The sequence below is a fragment of the Nothoprocta perdicaria genome, unplaced genomic scaffold (genome assembly GCF_003342845.1).
Source record: "Nothoprocta perdicaria isolate Ctin4 unplaced genomic scaffold, notPer1 scaffold_262, whole genome shotgun sequence".
NCBI lineage: Eukaryota > Metazoa > Chordata > Aves > Tinamiformes > Tinamidae > Nothoprocta > Nothoprocta perdicaria.
Window position 1 is genome coordinate 687,128 of NW_020455491.1, and position 14,872 is coordinate 701,999.

At 41.8% G+C, this 14,872-nt stretch overlaps 1 protein-coding gene across 2 annotated transcripts in view; it reads left to right on the top strand.

The window, feature by feature from the left end:
- PATJ (PATJ, crumbs cell polarity complex component) overlaps positions 1 to 14,872 on the top strand; it is a 136,609-nt gene that overhangs the window by 97,155 nt on the left and 24,582 nt on the right. Inside the window, exons 29-34 of one of the 2 annotated variants that reach the window (XM_026040711.1) lie at positions 4,090 to 4,162; positions 4,458 to 4,475; positions 7,477 to 7,569; positions 11,390 to 11,461; positions 11,949 to 12,066; positions 12,655 to 12,788. In XM_026040711.1, coding sequence (XP_025896496.1) covers positions 4,090 to 4,162; positions 4,458 to 4,475; positions 7,477 to 7,569; positions 11,390 to 11,461; positions 11,949 to 12,066; positions 12,655 to 12,788 — 508 coding nt within the window. The remainder of the gene's footprint in view (positions 1 to 4,089; positions 4,163 to 4,457; positions 4,476 to 7,476; positions 7,570 to 11,389; positions 11,462 to 11,948; positions 12,067 to 12,654; positions 12,789 to 14,872) is intronic. The other variant, XM_026040712.1, reaches the window with a different exon arrangement.

Genomic DNA, 14,872 nt, shown 5'->3' on the forward strand with positions numbered 1-14,872 from the left:
AATGAGATTGCTGCATTTTGTCTGAGGATGGGTAAGGCGGGGACAGGGACTAGGAGATCAGACCATTTCACAGGGAAAGGAGAAAGTCATGGTGCAGTTTCACACTTGCCATGGCTGTGACTATCACTGAATCTTCACTCTACTTTTAGGTCCTCTGTAAGTGATCTCATTTACCAGGAATTGAGGTATTTTCATGCTTTGGCAATATTTTTTTGCTTTAAATTCATTCTAGCTTATATAATTGATTGTATTTTAATACTACAAGCTCAATTTTTCAGTTGTTTTGACTGGGTTCTTTCATGTGGAAAAGTTTTGAAAATAAACCTTTGCCAGCTGCTTGGTATACGGGCTGGAAATTCTTTTCCTGTTTTCTGCAGAGCTGTTTCCTTGCTGCAGCCCATATGTGTGAACAAGTCCACAGTCGGGGAAATTAAGTAATTGGTCCCTCTCCAACCTTTCATGACCTGAAGCGCAGGTTAAGTGAACATTAAGTACATATTTAAAGGCCGTGTATTCATTTGGTTCTTATGTAGTTAACGCTGAGTGGAGGGGAAATGAAGAACAAGACAGAGCCTGCTGTTAGCAGGAAACATTTTTCCAGGTGAGCACAGTACAAAGATCTTGTCTTCATCCATCTGAAGCAAAAATTCTGTGTGCCTTCCCCATCTTCAGCTTTCCTGCAGCTCTGCTTCTCCAAATAAGCTTTTGTAGAAAGACAAAGATGAGAAAATGGGAAATCTTGGTCTCCCTTTTTCCTTTTTCTCTTGCTGAAAACAGAGGAAATGGACAATGTGGGTTTGTTAATAATCTTCAGGGCCTTGTGCAGCTTGGTACTCCAGCCAGAACCCTTGAGAATTGTAAGGTCACCGGGTAGAATTCAGTTCCTTGGGCTCAAAGTCTTAGTCTCTAGCTAACATATGCAGTTGCAGGTGAGGTATCATTTTTTGCTCCACAGCCCCCTTGTGAAATGATCCTTTTCCTGTTGCTGAGTTGCTCAGCAGGTTCATGTCCCTTCACCATCTCGAGGTCACCTAGTCTTACTCTGTGATCAGAGAACAGTTGGCAGCACCTCCCTAGGGCGATTCAGTGCATCCAACCCAAAATTAGCCCACTTAGGTGCTGAGGGAGTTGTCTTGTTTCCGTCCTGGCTAGAGAGGATGTTTGGATGCTGCCTTAGCCAGGATGAGTCAGTCGAGGAGTCTCTTTCTTCATGCAGAACAAGTATTTTACATGCTGAGCGTTACATGGTCGTGGTTCAGACACGTAACCGCGAGCAGCTTCCTCCGAGGTTATGAGAGCAGCTATTGGCAAGCCTTGAATGTTCATTTGGGGCCACTAATTTGAATATTATCAGATTTCTCAGCTGGTTCTCTTCATTAGAAATAAATTTATGTTTTAAACAACAATGCTTGCGGATCTGGAGAGCAAAAAGAGCAATTTATTATTAGATCAGTCACTTTAAAATGTTTTCCCACTTTGATACTACTTTGAAGGCTCCTTTGAAGCAGCATTGAAATATTTAAATATGTATGAGTCTGAACAGGGAGAGATTGCAAGTTGTGGCATTTGCAACCTTGTGTTTTGAGGGGTTGAGTGTCTTTTTGCTCTTTTATTTGAGGGTGTTTTTTCCTTGAGCAGTGAGTGTAAGCTTTTATTGTACAGAGTAGAAACATCTCTCATTTAAGACTGCAAAAAATGTTAGCCCAATGATGAGACTTACCAGGCTGTGTGCCCATACACTGGAGAACCTAGTTTATGTCATTAGGTACATTGCACTTTGTAGTGAAGCCTGGGAGTAGCAATTTTCAGAAAGATAGTTCAACTGTTCATGAAGAACTTGTATTTTTCAACTTTGCTCCTYCCTGCAGGTTCTGCAGCTGCAAGGTGAGGGTAGATATGGGGCCTTGTTTTCATGAGGTCTGTACTTCATGCAGAGCTTTGTCAGAAAAACCTCTATAATTGGCCACAAATTGCTAGCTGTCTTAGACACCTTAGACTTGCAGGCTTATTCTTACAGATGAGAAAGCAACATGAGATCGGTATCGTGAAGATAAGAGGAAGAGAAGCGTCCCTGCCTAATAGACTGTACGGGGTTAAAAGGGAAGCACTTGACTTGTGGAGTGCACATGAAATGCGTGTGTTGGCTTCCCTGCCACTCTGAGGATCCCCCCGGCTGCCTGCGAGTGGTTTCGGTGTCGCCGGCTGCGGCAGCTCTGACGTTCGCSGCGTTTCGCGCGGCTGCGGAGCTCCGAGCGGGGCCGAGAGCGGCGCCTGAGCGCGAGCGCCGCGGGGATCCGTCTGTTTGAACCGTGGGGCTGTTTGCTTGGAGATAAGTAAATGAATTCCCCAACCTTGGCATGAGGGATTTATCACTTCAAATGCCTGTGATTTAATTTCCCGTCCTCTGCTCTGCTGAGAGCTATTGATTTATAGTGTTGTCTTTCAGTGATCGGCACATACAGGCTTCATGGGTTTAACTCTTCAGGGTTGGAATAGGACTTTTTGCTTCCAGAYATTTCCATTAAGTGGTTTTAAACACGTGCTAGGCTAATGTTTTCCTCTAGAAATTAAAGAAGAGTGCAAGAAAAACGCTCATGGTAGGGTAACCTGAAATACAGATGGGGATATAATGATGGGGAATATCGGTGTGAAATATAATGGGTAAAACCCAGGGGTCCTGTTGCATGAGTAGTCAAGTCCTGTCATCTCACACRCCGCTTTTACAAAGTGACGTTATTGTTTCCTCCTCCATCGCTGCTGGGTGAGCAAGGGTTGGGTGGCCTCCTTGAACCCTTAGCAAAACCAGCTTTGCATCATGTTCCTGGCCTCTGTGCCGTGCTCACCCAAGGAATAGAAAATGTGCATTAATACAGTTTTCAATGCAGAATTTGGAGTATTTTTTTTATCTCATATATCACAACAATATTACATAAATCATATTTTACTTGGTTTGGTTTTATAAAGGCCAAAAATGCAGAGCTCATTTCACAAGCCAAGTAACTGTAAATGGTATTGGAATAAAAATATCATGAGGCAGAGTAGTATTTAATTAAAAAAAAAAAAAAGGCTTTTGAAAGTTAGCTGTGAAGGTATTTTCCCTTCCCTCCCAAGAACTTTTCTTGGGATTGCACATTAAAGAAGATGCCACCATATATAATAAGCATCTATGGAAAAATAAAAAGGCTGAGTTTAAGCATAGGGGAGTTGAAGTTCATCACCTTATTTTTCATCACCTTTTTTTTTTACATTTTTCTAAAAAATTGTTCCAGGTTTTTATACTGATTCTTTTAGGGAAAAAAAAATATATGAACAAAACAGAAAAAGTACAGTATTTTGATAAATAGCTGTAACTGATACATAATGTGTATTCAGCAATGCATATAGAGTATAAAGAAGCTATTAAATATAGACAGCATTAGAGGAGGCTCCCTAAGTATGAGCACACMAAGGGCTCGCAAGGCAGGATTTGTGGAGTCAAAACCTCCACCTTAAGGTAGAGCTCAGTAAAGGCTGCATAATGTGGTTACTGAGACTAGTTTTAATATTACATTCTTAAATGTTAGATTTGAAGAACTTCCTTTCTGAATAATTAGTGCTAGGAGAAAAAGGAATACATATAGAATTTTTAAAAATATGTTTTAATTTCCTATGCTTTGTTCTTTTAGTTGTCTGCTTTTTCAGATGTGTTTTGGACATAGTGGTGTGCATTGTATGAATCTGCCTTCTATATTTAGCACGGGCAGCCTGAATTGTTCCTCCTGGGAGTCTTTCTTCACCATATTGATRTATAGGGAACATACATCCAAATGCATCCTCTGGCAATCCACACTAAACTGGATTTCCAAAGCATACGTTGTTAGTTAGTATTTCTCAGAGGAAACTACTGAGGTCCCAAGAAGTGATGCAGTCTGTTTCCTGGCAAGGAACACAAGCAGAAAATGAAGTGMTTTCTTATCAAAAGCAGAGGCTTAGGAAAGAGATTTTTTTTTTTTTTTACACTGGTAATAGTGTTTTCCTAAAGGGCAAAAACAACTCAAAGAAGTTTGGCCATTACAGTTTAGTGTTAACGTGTTGCTTTTTGTTTTACAGAAATGAAGATGCAGTCAATCAGATGGCTGTTACACCTTTCCCATTGCCTTCCAGCTCTCACTCTTCTATTGAGGTAAGACTGGTGTGTTGTCTTTTTTTAATTAGTGTTTGCTGAGTTGGATAGATTAATCATAATTAGCTGTTCATTATAAATTCAAGGATCTTATCCAATTAAACTGTAGATCATAACGTGCTGGGTAGAAAMCTGACCCAACAGTTATGTTACCTCCCCACTCCCTCCTTTTTTTTTCTTTTATTCTTCTCATCACTGCTGCAAGTTGGCTTGGTACAAAGTGGCAGCCAATAAAGTGTTTATTGTCATACAGGGAGAAAACAAATCTCTGAATGAAAATCTGTTTCTCTTTCAGCCTGTTGCAGTAGTTAAGGTGAGGAGCTTTTGCCTGGAATGCCGATATCCTCCCACAGCACAGAACCGAGCATTTCTGGGGGGAAGGCTCACACATTGTCCTCTCCACATCCACCAGAGCAGAATTATCTCCCACTCTGCATCCATAAAAAAGAATTAGGGTGGCCAACAGCTTGGTCCTGTACCCCAGGAGCAGATGTGAGGTGGTTAGACAGGGAGCTCTCATGCACAGTATCGCAGTAGATATGTCTGACACACACCTTCCTCGGCATGGTCATGTTGTAGTTGCTGTCTGAGCCCCAGTGTTGACTGACTGCTGTCTTGTGCATCACAAATTCCTGCAGTGTCCCCACACTGTCACCCTTCTGACATGCCCATGTAGCATAACGCAGTTTTGTGGATAAAGCATTTGGTTAGTTGGCTGTTACTTTTTAATTCTGTTTCTATTTGAGCTCCTAAAGCAAAACATATTGTATAATTCCATCCAGGTTTAGACTTGCCTTGAATTGATAAATTTTGGGACATCAGACTCCAGTTATCTCAATAACCTGCTGTTATCCTGCAGCTCAGTGTCCTTGTAGGGAATGCTGGCTAATCTGGTGACACTTGCAGTTGCTTTAGCATGGATGGCTCTTCYGGTGCATCTATAGCTACCTTCAAGCTTGGGACTGCAAGAGCTGCTTGGTTTTTGTTTGGCTGCAACTCATTTTCAGATACTGCTTTGGCAGATTTTTCCCTCCTCCCATAGAAGCAACATGTTCCAAGGGAAAGCTGCTGCTGTGGCTGGRTTCAGCTCCCTCTGTGATTTGCACAGCCAAGTTTAATCATTGATGCTTTAATCCTTACTTTTCTTCCTACTGTTTTTTAGTATCGGGATCACTCCACCCAAGCTGGGTGGAGTGGCCGACACTCCGGAGGGCTGTGCTGCCATCCAGAGGGACCTGGACAGGCTGGAGAGTTGGGCAGAGAGGAACCTCATGAGGTTCAATAAGGACAAGTGCAGGGTCCTGCACCTGGGGAGGAATAACCCCAGGCATCAGTACAGATTAGGGGTCGACCTGCTGGARAGCASCTCCACGGAGAGGGACCTGGGAGTCYTGGTTGACACCAARTTAACCATGAGTGAGCAGTGTGCCCTCGTGGCCAAGAAGGCCAATGGGATCCTGGCCTGCATCAGGAGGAGTGTTGCCAGCAGGTCAAGGGAGGTGATTCTGCCCCTCTRCTCAGCTCTGGTGAGGCCKCACCTGGAGTACTGTGTTCAGTTCTGGGCWCCCCAGTATAGGAGRGACGTGGAGCTTCTGGAGAGGGTCCAGAGAAGGGCAACCAGGATGATTAAGGGAATGGAACATCTCTCGTAYGAAGAGAGGCTGAGTGAGCTGGGCCTATTTTCTCTGGAGAAGAGACGGCTCAGAGGGGATATGATTAATATGTATAAGTTCAGGAAGGGAGAATGCAGGGAGGAAGGGGACAAGCTRTTYTCACTGGTGGCCAGCGATAGGACGAGGGGTAATGGCCACAAGCTGAAGCACAAGAAGYTCCGTCTCCAGGTGAGGAGCAACTTCTTYACTGTTAGGGTGACAGAGCAGTGGAACAGGCTGCCCAGGGAGGTTGTGGAGTCTCCTWCTCTGGAGGTCTTCAAAACCCGCCTGGATGCCAYCCTGTGCCACATGCTSTAGGTGTGCCTGCTTGAGCAGGAAGGTTGGACTAGATGAYCTGTAGAGGTCSCTTCCAACCTTAAATATTCTGTGAATCTGTGAATCTTCACCATGTGCCACAAAGCTTTAGTTAGTTGTGCTCTGTTCTCTGGCCAACTGCCTCTTGTTGCAGTCCCAGCCCAGAGAAACCAGACTTTCTTTTGTCTTAACCTGTAAAGTGGATTTATACAAATTGAAGTAGCTTTTCTTTTGCAAACTGTTCACATCTTTAAAAAGAAAAAAAGAAAAAAATTGTTCCTTATATCCTGAAAAAACAAGTATATACTTAACGTGTTACTTATTCTATACATGAAAGCTGTCAGATTAAAAAAAAAAAAAAAAAAGGCCAGCTAATCAGGGTACCATAATTACTATATGATATAATGTTAATTTTCTTCAGCTTAAATCCTAAATCTGAGCTTGTAATTCTTTAGTCAGAAATATCTGTTTTCAGCAAGTGTTGATAATGGGGAAGCTGCCTCTTCCATAGTGGTCTCACTAACAGAGGAGTAGCTGAGCCTCTCAGATGATGCTCGGGACACTGATTGTGAAATCCTACCTTTAATTGAACAGTGCTTAATGAGAATCCAGAAATAGTTTCTCTTCTGGGAATGATGATCTTGAAATTTGATGTCGTAGAAAATCCCTTTTGCTCTGCAAGAGAGAACAGCTCCTGATTTGGATCAGAGGCTCCCAATTTGATCCAAACTCAGCCTTTTCCCTGAAAATATGCAGTTCCTCATAAGTCCTAACTTTGTTAATACAGGAAGGAAACCATTTTTCCTGCAAACATGCTTCTTAAATCTTTCCTAATTATTATGTAGAGAAAATACCAGAAAATCCTGATCAGACAAACTTTCCTGTTTAGAACAAGATGTCTTATGTTAGGGGCCATTTTTGTGGGGCTTCCTGTACAGAAAGAAAAAAACTCGATACTCCTTCAGTTATAATGTCCTGCAGCAGCAGGATTCTCTCRGGAATTCACAGAAGAGCTTGAACTTCGTGGCTGCCTTTACCCTTGAAGCTGATGCTCCTTTTCCAGTGCTGGCATAAGCCTGGGCAGTTCATAGGCCACGTGCTGTAGCCTGGCTCTAACCAGGCCTTGGCTCTTGCTCCAGACTGCAAGACTCTAACCTGTGCTATATACACACACATATATATATTTATATATGTTTTTCTACATATATATAATATATATATACACACTTTGTGTTGATACTTGTTTAACAAAATGAAAGAAGAAGGTACAAGATGTCTGGTTTTATCTTTAGCTAGTATAGGGGATCATGTCGTGTCTTTAAAACTGGCATTAATCCTTTCTGCTAGGATCATGGTAGTGCTGAACCTGCGAACAGCGAAGAAGACACCACCTTGGAAGTTGTCATGAAAAGTTTGACTGATGAGGAATCCATCAAAGCTGTAAGTGGCTTTAAAGTAGTATTTAGTTATGATTGGAGCTTAGAAGATGGAGACTTCTTGGCTTCATTTGTTTTCTATCTATTTTTATGTTGGTCTTTTTTGTAGAATTGCATCCAGTACATATAAGTGAGAGGAGAATGAAACTTTTAGCTTCATATACATGCACAGTTCATGTCTTTTTGTGGAATTAAGAAGTCAATATAATATGCTAAAGTATTGAGTTGAGAGTTTGTATGAAGTGCTAGGTCCTTCTTTTGACTCTTTTCCAGTGAGGAGATTCGGTTTTCGCTCTTGCCACCCATGTGTGACAAACTTCAGAAAAAAAGTGGGATCTGTAAATCATACTCATGTTTATATGCATAGCTTCATAAATTCCAAAGCCACAGAGGCTATTTTCATGGTCTAGTGTTGCCTCTTGAGTAAGAGCTGTATGGTTTTCCTCAGTAATTTCTGCCTCAAGCCCATAACTTGTTTAATGTGGTACTGTCAGCCTACGCTGTAATAAATAGTGAACTTCTTGTTGATCCACGTGAGGTTTTTTGTTGTTTAATATGTCAGGATTGTGTGTTATCAAAAATCTGAAAGTTAGACTGCCTCGAGTATTTCAAATATGAATTGAATGTATGTGATCTCCAATTACCAATAAGCATTTAATAACAAGTTCATCAAATTAAAAAAAAAAGTGTATTAACCACCTATATACAACTGATTTGTCTGTGTTCTTGATGGATTTCAGAAGAAGTTGGCTGTTTGTGCTGGGTTTTGTAGCTTTGATGGGCTTGAAGATGAATGCATTGGAGCTTTATGATGTGCATTTGCAGGTATAATTTGCCTGCTTTTGCTACTCTTCTTGCTCGTTTTCCAAGCAACGTTTTAAGACTTACAGAATAAAACGAAAAAGCTCTTTTGTTGAAAAACTCCCTTGTGGGGGAAATAGCAGTAACACACTTAACTTGATATGGACAGCGGGAAAGAAACTGGCTCCTCTTTCCACTCACATTTTTCCTGTGATGTCAAATAGCTGTTAAGTTGCTTTTATGAGTAGATACCAGAAACTTAATGGTTAGGAGGGGGATTTGCAAAAGCCTCTGAATGTCTGTAGATCCAACCACGCATTCCCTGTTGGTTTCAGATGGGCCAGCTCTTAATTCAGAGGCATAAATGGATGCAAACAGTGGAGAGAGAAATGCCACAAGCATGATGATTTCAAAGAGTTATTTCAATTAAAATTTTAAGATTGCACAGCTAGATATGCCGATTATTATAGGAAGGATACCTTACTTTTTGCAAACAGTGGTAGAATTTGGTTGTGATCAGTCCCTGCTGACCAGAAGGATACGGGTTTGTGGTCGTATGAGCATTGAGTTGAACACTGCAGTGTGACACAGGGCAGCCYGTTATCTTCAAGAGAAGAGATTTTTGTTGTCATCTTTTAGAGACTGTTGAGGCAAAGGAAAAGTGTCTTGTTTTTCAAGCCCTGATGGTTGCCACTAGAGCCTAATGCCACTTCGCCACTGTCATTGAATTTCTTAGTAATATGTCAGGGGACATTTGGAATGCGAAAGTCAACATGTAAGATCAAGTTCACTGAATAAATAAAAAGTATGTGCTTATCAGCAAAAATCTTCCCCAAGGGTTTACACTTCAAAGCGTGGACAGGCTGACCCAAGTGACAGCTATAATAAAAATTCAGATCATTTTGAATCCATTTGTAGCTGAAAAATTTGTCAGTCTGTCCTAAGATACTTTCTGTTGTCACTTCATCGCTTGTTAAAATATAAAATTATGTAATGGACATCATTGTAGGTTTGCATGACAACGGGAATGAAACAGTTCTGTTCCTGGGCAGGAGCCAGTGCAAATGTTGGGCAATCTATGCACACTCCTTAGCTGATGTTTGAGATGACCTGATACAAAACTATGGTTTTTGGAGGATTTTCTAAGGAGATTTTGGAGGTTTCTCTAAGGAAGAAACATCTTTTCTTTTGGAGGTTTCTCTAAGGTTGCTGCAGGGAAGGAGGGAAAGTGTGTGTGTGTGTGTGTGTGTGTGTGTGTGTGTGTGTGTGTGTGTGTATATATTTATGCATAGGTACCTAGATACTCTAGTAAATGATGCTGTCAGAATTTGTATTTTTACTAAAATGAGAATGATTTGGGTGGTAGCTGAATGTGCTCATGCCCACCCTGCGCTATCAGTGTCCTGGCAGAGAGTCTTCATCACGCAGTGTCCTGTGGGTGGGAGAGTTGAGTGGATGTTGGCTTCTTGAGAACAGGTTCCTTTTCCATAACCTACTTGAGCTTGGAGCAGTGATGTGTCTCAGCACAGATGGAGAACACGTCCTTGAAGCAGCAGCAAATTGGAGGGACTCTACAAAAATGCTTTTGGATGCACTTGAGGGCATTGAGTTAGATTAAACCAGCTAGGTCACAGGTTTATGGCCAATTGGGAGCATATAATCCCGTGCAGGAGGGATTAGAAATCTTGTGCTTTGCCCAGGTGCCTCCAACACATTCTGGTGTAAATGGGGAGGATTAGGTGGTTTTAAAGGTGATGTTCAGTGTCCACTGGATGTGCGAGAGGAAGTTTCAGAGTTTAGTCATGTGTCAGAATGAAGAAATATGGTGTGAAAAAAAATAAGGCATGAAATGTTTTTTCATTTTCATTATAATAATCTCTCATAAAATGACAAAACAATTTTTCCATTTCTCCTCTCACCTTTCTGATAATATGGTGAGATCACTTGATTTGATTTTCTTGCTATCCAGACAGATAACAGTCATAGGTAGAGCAAATTTGGAGTGTAAGAGAAAAAAAGAAGTCAGGAAGAAAGCTGACTGGGAAATTTAATTTCACAAAACTTCAGGAAACAAGGCCAGTATTTTCAAGCTTGGTTGCTTAAAATTTAATACTTTTTTGTGTGTACGAACTGTCGTCTTAATAAGAAATTCTTCTGAGAGGCAGAACATYACTGTTGTCTTTTGAAGTTACATGCACAACATTTCTGCAAGCTAAGATTTCAGACTTGTTTGTTTATTTTTTTATTTATTTGACATTGGCAAGATAACTAAATCTAGTGTTTTGATCAAAGTGGTCTAAAACTGGCTAGGAGGTTACAAAGGACAGATACCAAAACTGCTGCTGGCAGTTGTAGGAAACSGGAGGAGGAGAGGAATAGGAGAGAAAAACATCCCTTAGTCTATTACAAGGATAGGGAAGAAAATGAGGATGCCAGGGGAGCCTGCGACTGAAGCGCCCTTGTTTGAGGTATTTGTAAGGAGATGGGAAGAGGCATTAGCAGCAGCTACTTTATTTAAGTGCCGGCAGGAGGCTCCGTGCTGCTGAGATCTGCCAGGAGAAGGRGTGAGGGGGAGGAGAACAGATGAATTTGAGTTTCTTTTGGCTGCAGGCACTGACAGGCCTGTGCAGGTGCCTCTCTGCTGGACGCTCCTCACGGAACCTGGGATCTGCTCCCGCTTCGCATGGCAACTGCTGTCCTGTGACAGCCCATGTCCTTTGGAGAGTTCCCAGTTTCTCAGGAACAACATAGACATGTGGGATCATGTCCTCTTTTTTTTTCCTCTTTTCTTTTATTGTAAACCCTCAAAATTTCAGAGTTGTTTGTTTGATTTTAGTAGCTTCCCCCAAATTTCTGTTAATTCTTCCCTGAATTCTTAGCTGCAGCTCTGGGTTGTGCTGTAAGTGTACTTGTATGCTGCAGTATCACTGAGTTCTCCCAGCACCGTCATTTATAGTTTTAGTGGGTATTTTATTTAACATGATATTTTCAGTACACCTAACTTGCCTAAATTTATTTTTTAGGATGTGAAGTACAAAGTTGCGAAACCATCATTGGGAGATCAGCAGGAAGTGGAGGAGCAGCTCCCAGAAAATGTATGTGTGTTTAAATTAATTGGCAAGATTTTCTGGGGGCTTGATTCAGTTGAARATTATGCCTACAAGAGTGATTTTTACTTGAGGAAGCATTAAAATAATTTTGCTTGAGGGGCTGGGAGAGGGATTCAAAAATGTCTTGCTTCCCTTTAAGCATGTGAAAAAAAATCACACTGGSTAACAGCAAGGATGTTCTTTCCTGTTCAAAAAAAAAAGGAAAAAAAAGTTGCAAGTTGCTTGGTTTTAGAGACATGGCAGAGATGAAGTTTTGTCCATACTRCACAAGCATTTCTGCAATCACAGTTATCTGGTCTACCTGATTTGCCATTTACTTTTAAAGAGCATATTTTCAGTTCATCACATATTCCTGCTCTTATTTCCCTCCTGTTATCCTGGCAGATTTAGTAAGCTATGATAATCGATAGCAAAGGACAATATCAGCTGTTGATAATTGATCTATGTTGCTTCTGCTTTGCTTTGTTTTCAGGTCATCAACCAGATCAAGCAATCCAAGTCTTCAGCAAAAGTACCRGTCAGCTTGCAGGAGATACCCCTGGTGCCAGCACCTACTTACCTTTCTCCAGAGGCAGAAGTCAACAGCCATAGTATGGAGAGTTACTTTTTTTCGGCACTATATGTATTTGGTACCCTAACATAGGGGATGTTTTCCCCTTTTAGCATCCAGTGAGCTATTACAATGAAAAGTCAGGCTAGAGCATTAGTGAGCAGATATTTTCCTTCCATATTGCCAGTGTGATGCTGCTAATAATACATGGAATGTTCTTGTCCTGCCTTTTTGCCTTTGAATAGGTCCTGACAATGCGGTGGTATTGTATACCTGAGATAGCTTCCTTTTTCGTGTCTGAATAATGGCCTGACTTTCTTTGGGGCTGGACGTACTGCAATCTGGAACACCGTTGGTCCCAGTGGGTTATGCCATTGCCACATCCAACCCAAATGCAGTGTGCTTTGCTGTTGTGGTCTGAACTGGATAGCTCACATCTGAAGTGAGCACTGTCCCAGATGTTGAGAAACTCTGTGGTGACTCAAAATATTCTTCTATTTTGATTTAGGTTTATAAAGGTGAAGAGCAAAATATGAGAACTTAATTAATTGCTCTCATATTCTTTCATTAGCCGTTTTTGTTTTCTTTCTTGATAGTGTGAATCACCTCTTTGTTTTTCATTTCCTAGACTTCTTTCCACCTCCGATGCCTGTGGATCCAGCAACTTGTCCTATCATTCCGGGGCAGGAGATGACTATAGAGATATCCAAGGGTCGATCAGGCCTCGGTCTCAGCATCGTTGGAGGGAAAGACACTCCTCTGGTGAGCTTCTGTTCAACTAGCATTGATTGCCTATTTTAAAGAGTGAGAGAAAAAAGGCATAAAAAATGTAGAAACTAATGATGCCATTAATCTGTTAGTGCTCTAATGAGTTCAGCAGCAAACAGCCACAGTCTCTGATACCGCACTGATAATTTTGCCTTTTATCAGATCTGGTGTTTTCTATACCCATTTAAATTGAAATGCATGTGTTTCTGTGATGTCTTCTGTCATTACTTACAAGCAAATATTCTTAGCACATGTGAATTAAGAGTTTCATGCAGTAAGTTACCAGGAGGACTGGAGTACAAACAAATGTCAGAGAGATAGAGCTACTTCAGCAAGGTTAACGCCAACGCCTCGAGAATATAAATGCTTAGTAGGTGTTTAAACAAAGTATGATATATATCCCTGCCAGCAAAAGCCCTCGCTGAACAGAGGTGAAGCAAAGATAATCTTGTTTTCTGTTTCTTTTAATATATGTCTGGTTGTGTTGTTTTGAAAAAAAAAAACATTTTCAGCAGTATTAAAATGTATCAGTTCAAGTGTAAAATCAGCAAGTTGGTTATGCTAAACCTCTCATCTCTGCCTCTGCTCTTGCTGTTTCCTCTCCACTGTTTGTGTAAGAGATGCTGTTTTACAGAATGCCAGGTCTGAATTTTAAAAGTTCAATTCAGTTCCCTCAGTAAACAAGTCTGTTGCAGAGGTTCACTCATTAGGTGGTTTTGAAATAGGTGATTTTTTGGCTCGGAGTGAGAGCAGCACTATTTGTGGCCTGTTTCTGCAGGTGTGAAGCAGGGATTTGCTCCCTTTGGCGTGCTCAAAACAGCACACACAGCGATGTGTCCTGGATCCGGGCCGTTGGGGACAGCATCAGCAGCAGGCCTGGCAGGGTCGGAGCCGCTCTGCGTGACCACTGCCACCCTGCACATCACCACTGCGGAAGCTTTGGCTTCTGAGCTTTTACCTTTTTACCTAATTTATTAGTTTTAGAGTTTGAGGGAAGCTATTCCTCAGTGGGATTTGTCTAGTGGAGGCTGCCATGGCAAGAGCATAAGGGATTGTACGTGCARCATGAAAATGGCCTTGCCATAAAAATGGTTAAAGGATTACAGGCTTGCGTGGAGTGACAGTGCTCATTTCTGAGTTGTTTGGGGTCATTTTAGACGCATGATGTGCAGTCCCGTATTGCAATAATAAATCTGGCAGCCTGCTAAGGAGAAGTACTGCTTAAAATGAAATATGGTGCACAGCTTTTAAGCCATAACCTTAGGAATCTCATCAGAAGTCACCAAGTGGCGACTTGAAATACACAGTTTGTGTGAGGGGAGGATAAGTTTTTCAGGAGGCTGCAAAGCAATGCCTTACCTCCTGTTAAGTGTTTGTCGTTGAGAAGAAYATCCCATTAAATTTATTTTTAAAAAAGCTTCAGCCGAACAAAATGCTGTCAGAGGGGATGTATTGCAATGGGGATTGTGGCTGCAAGCCTTGGGGAGTAGGAGAGCAGCAGCTGGRAAGAAGGAGCTGTAGAAAGGGCATGGGAAAGGAAGATGTGTCCTCAAAAGTTGTTTTCACAGAGTTGATGCTTGGAGTGCTGTCCCCTCGGTCCTGTTCTAAGGGTTGATTTTTCATTTTTCTTCTTCCTCTGCTCTCTTTCATTTAACCTTCTCCTGCGCCCCTGCCTGCACAGCGCACATGGCCTCTCCGTTGAAGCAATTAAGCCGCGGAGCGGAGCTGGCTGCAATACAGCGCTTTCCATTTGTGAGGGCTTGTGGGTTGTTGTTTTCTTTTTTTGGTAGTAGTCCAATCAAACTTGTAAAAGTAACTCTCAGGGAATTTAAAAAAAAAAAAAAAAAAGGTATTTTCAGAAACATCCCAAACAGAGGCCTTGGGCTCTAGCTGTGCTCCCCAGGACAGTCTGGCCCTCTTGACCCCCCTGTTGTTGAATGATGTATACAGGCTCATCAGCCCCACCACGACTAGAGCAGCTATAAACCTAACAGAGATGTCACTGTCACCAGCAGCTGCCGGCGCCCCTGGCTCCAGCAGGTCACCAGGGCAGTGCCGGCAGCCCTGGGCTCTGGAAA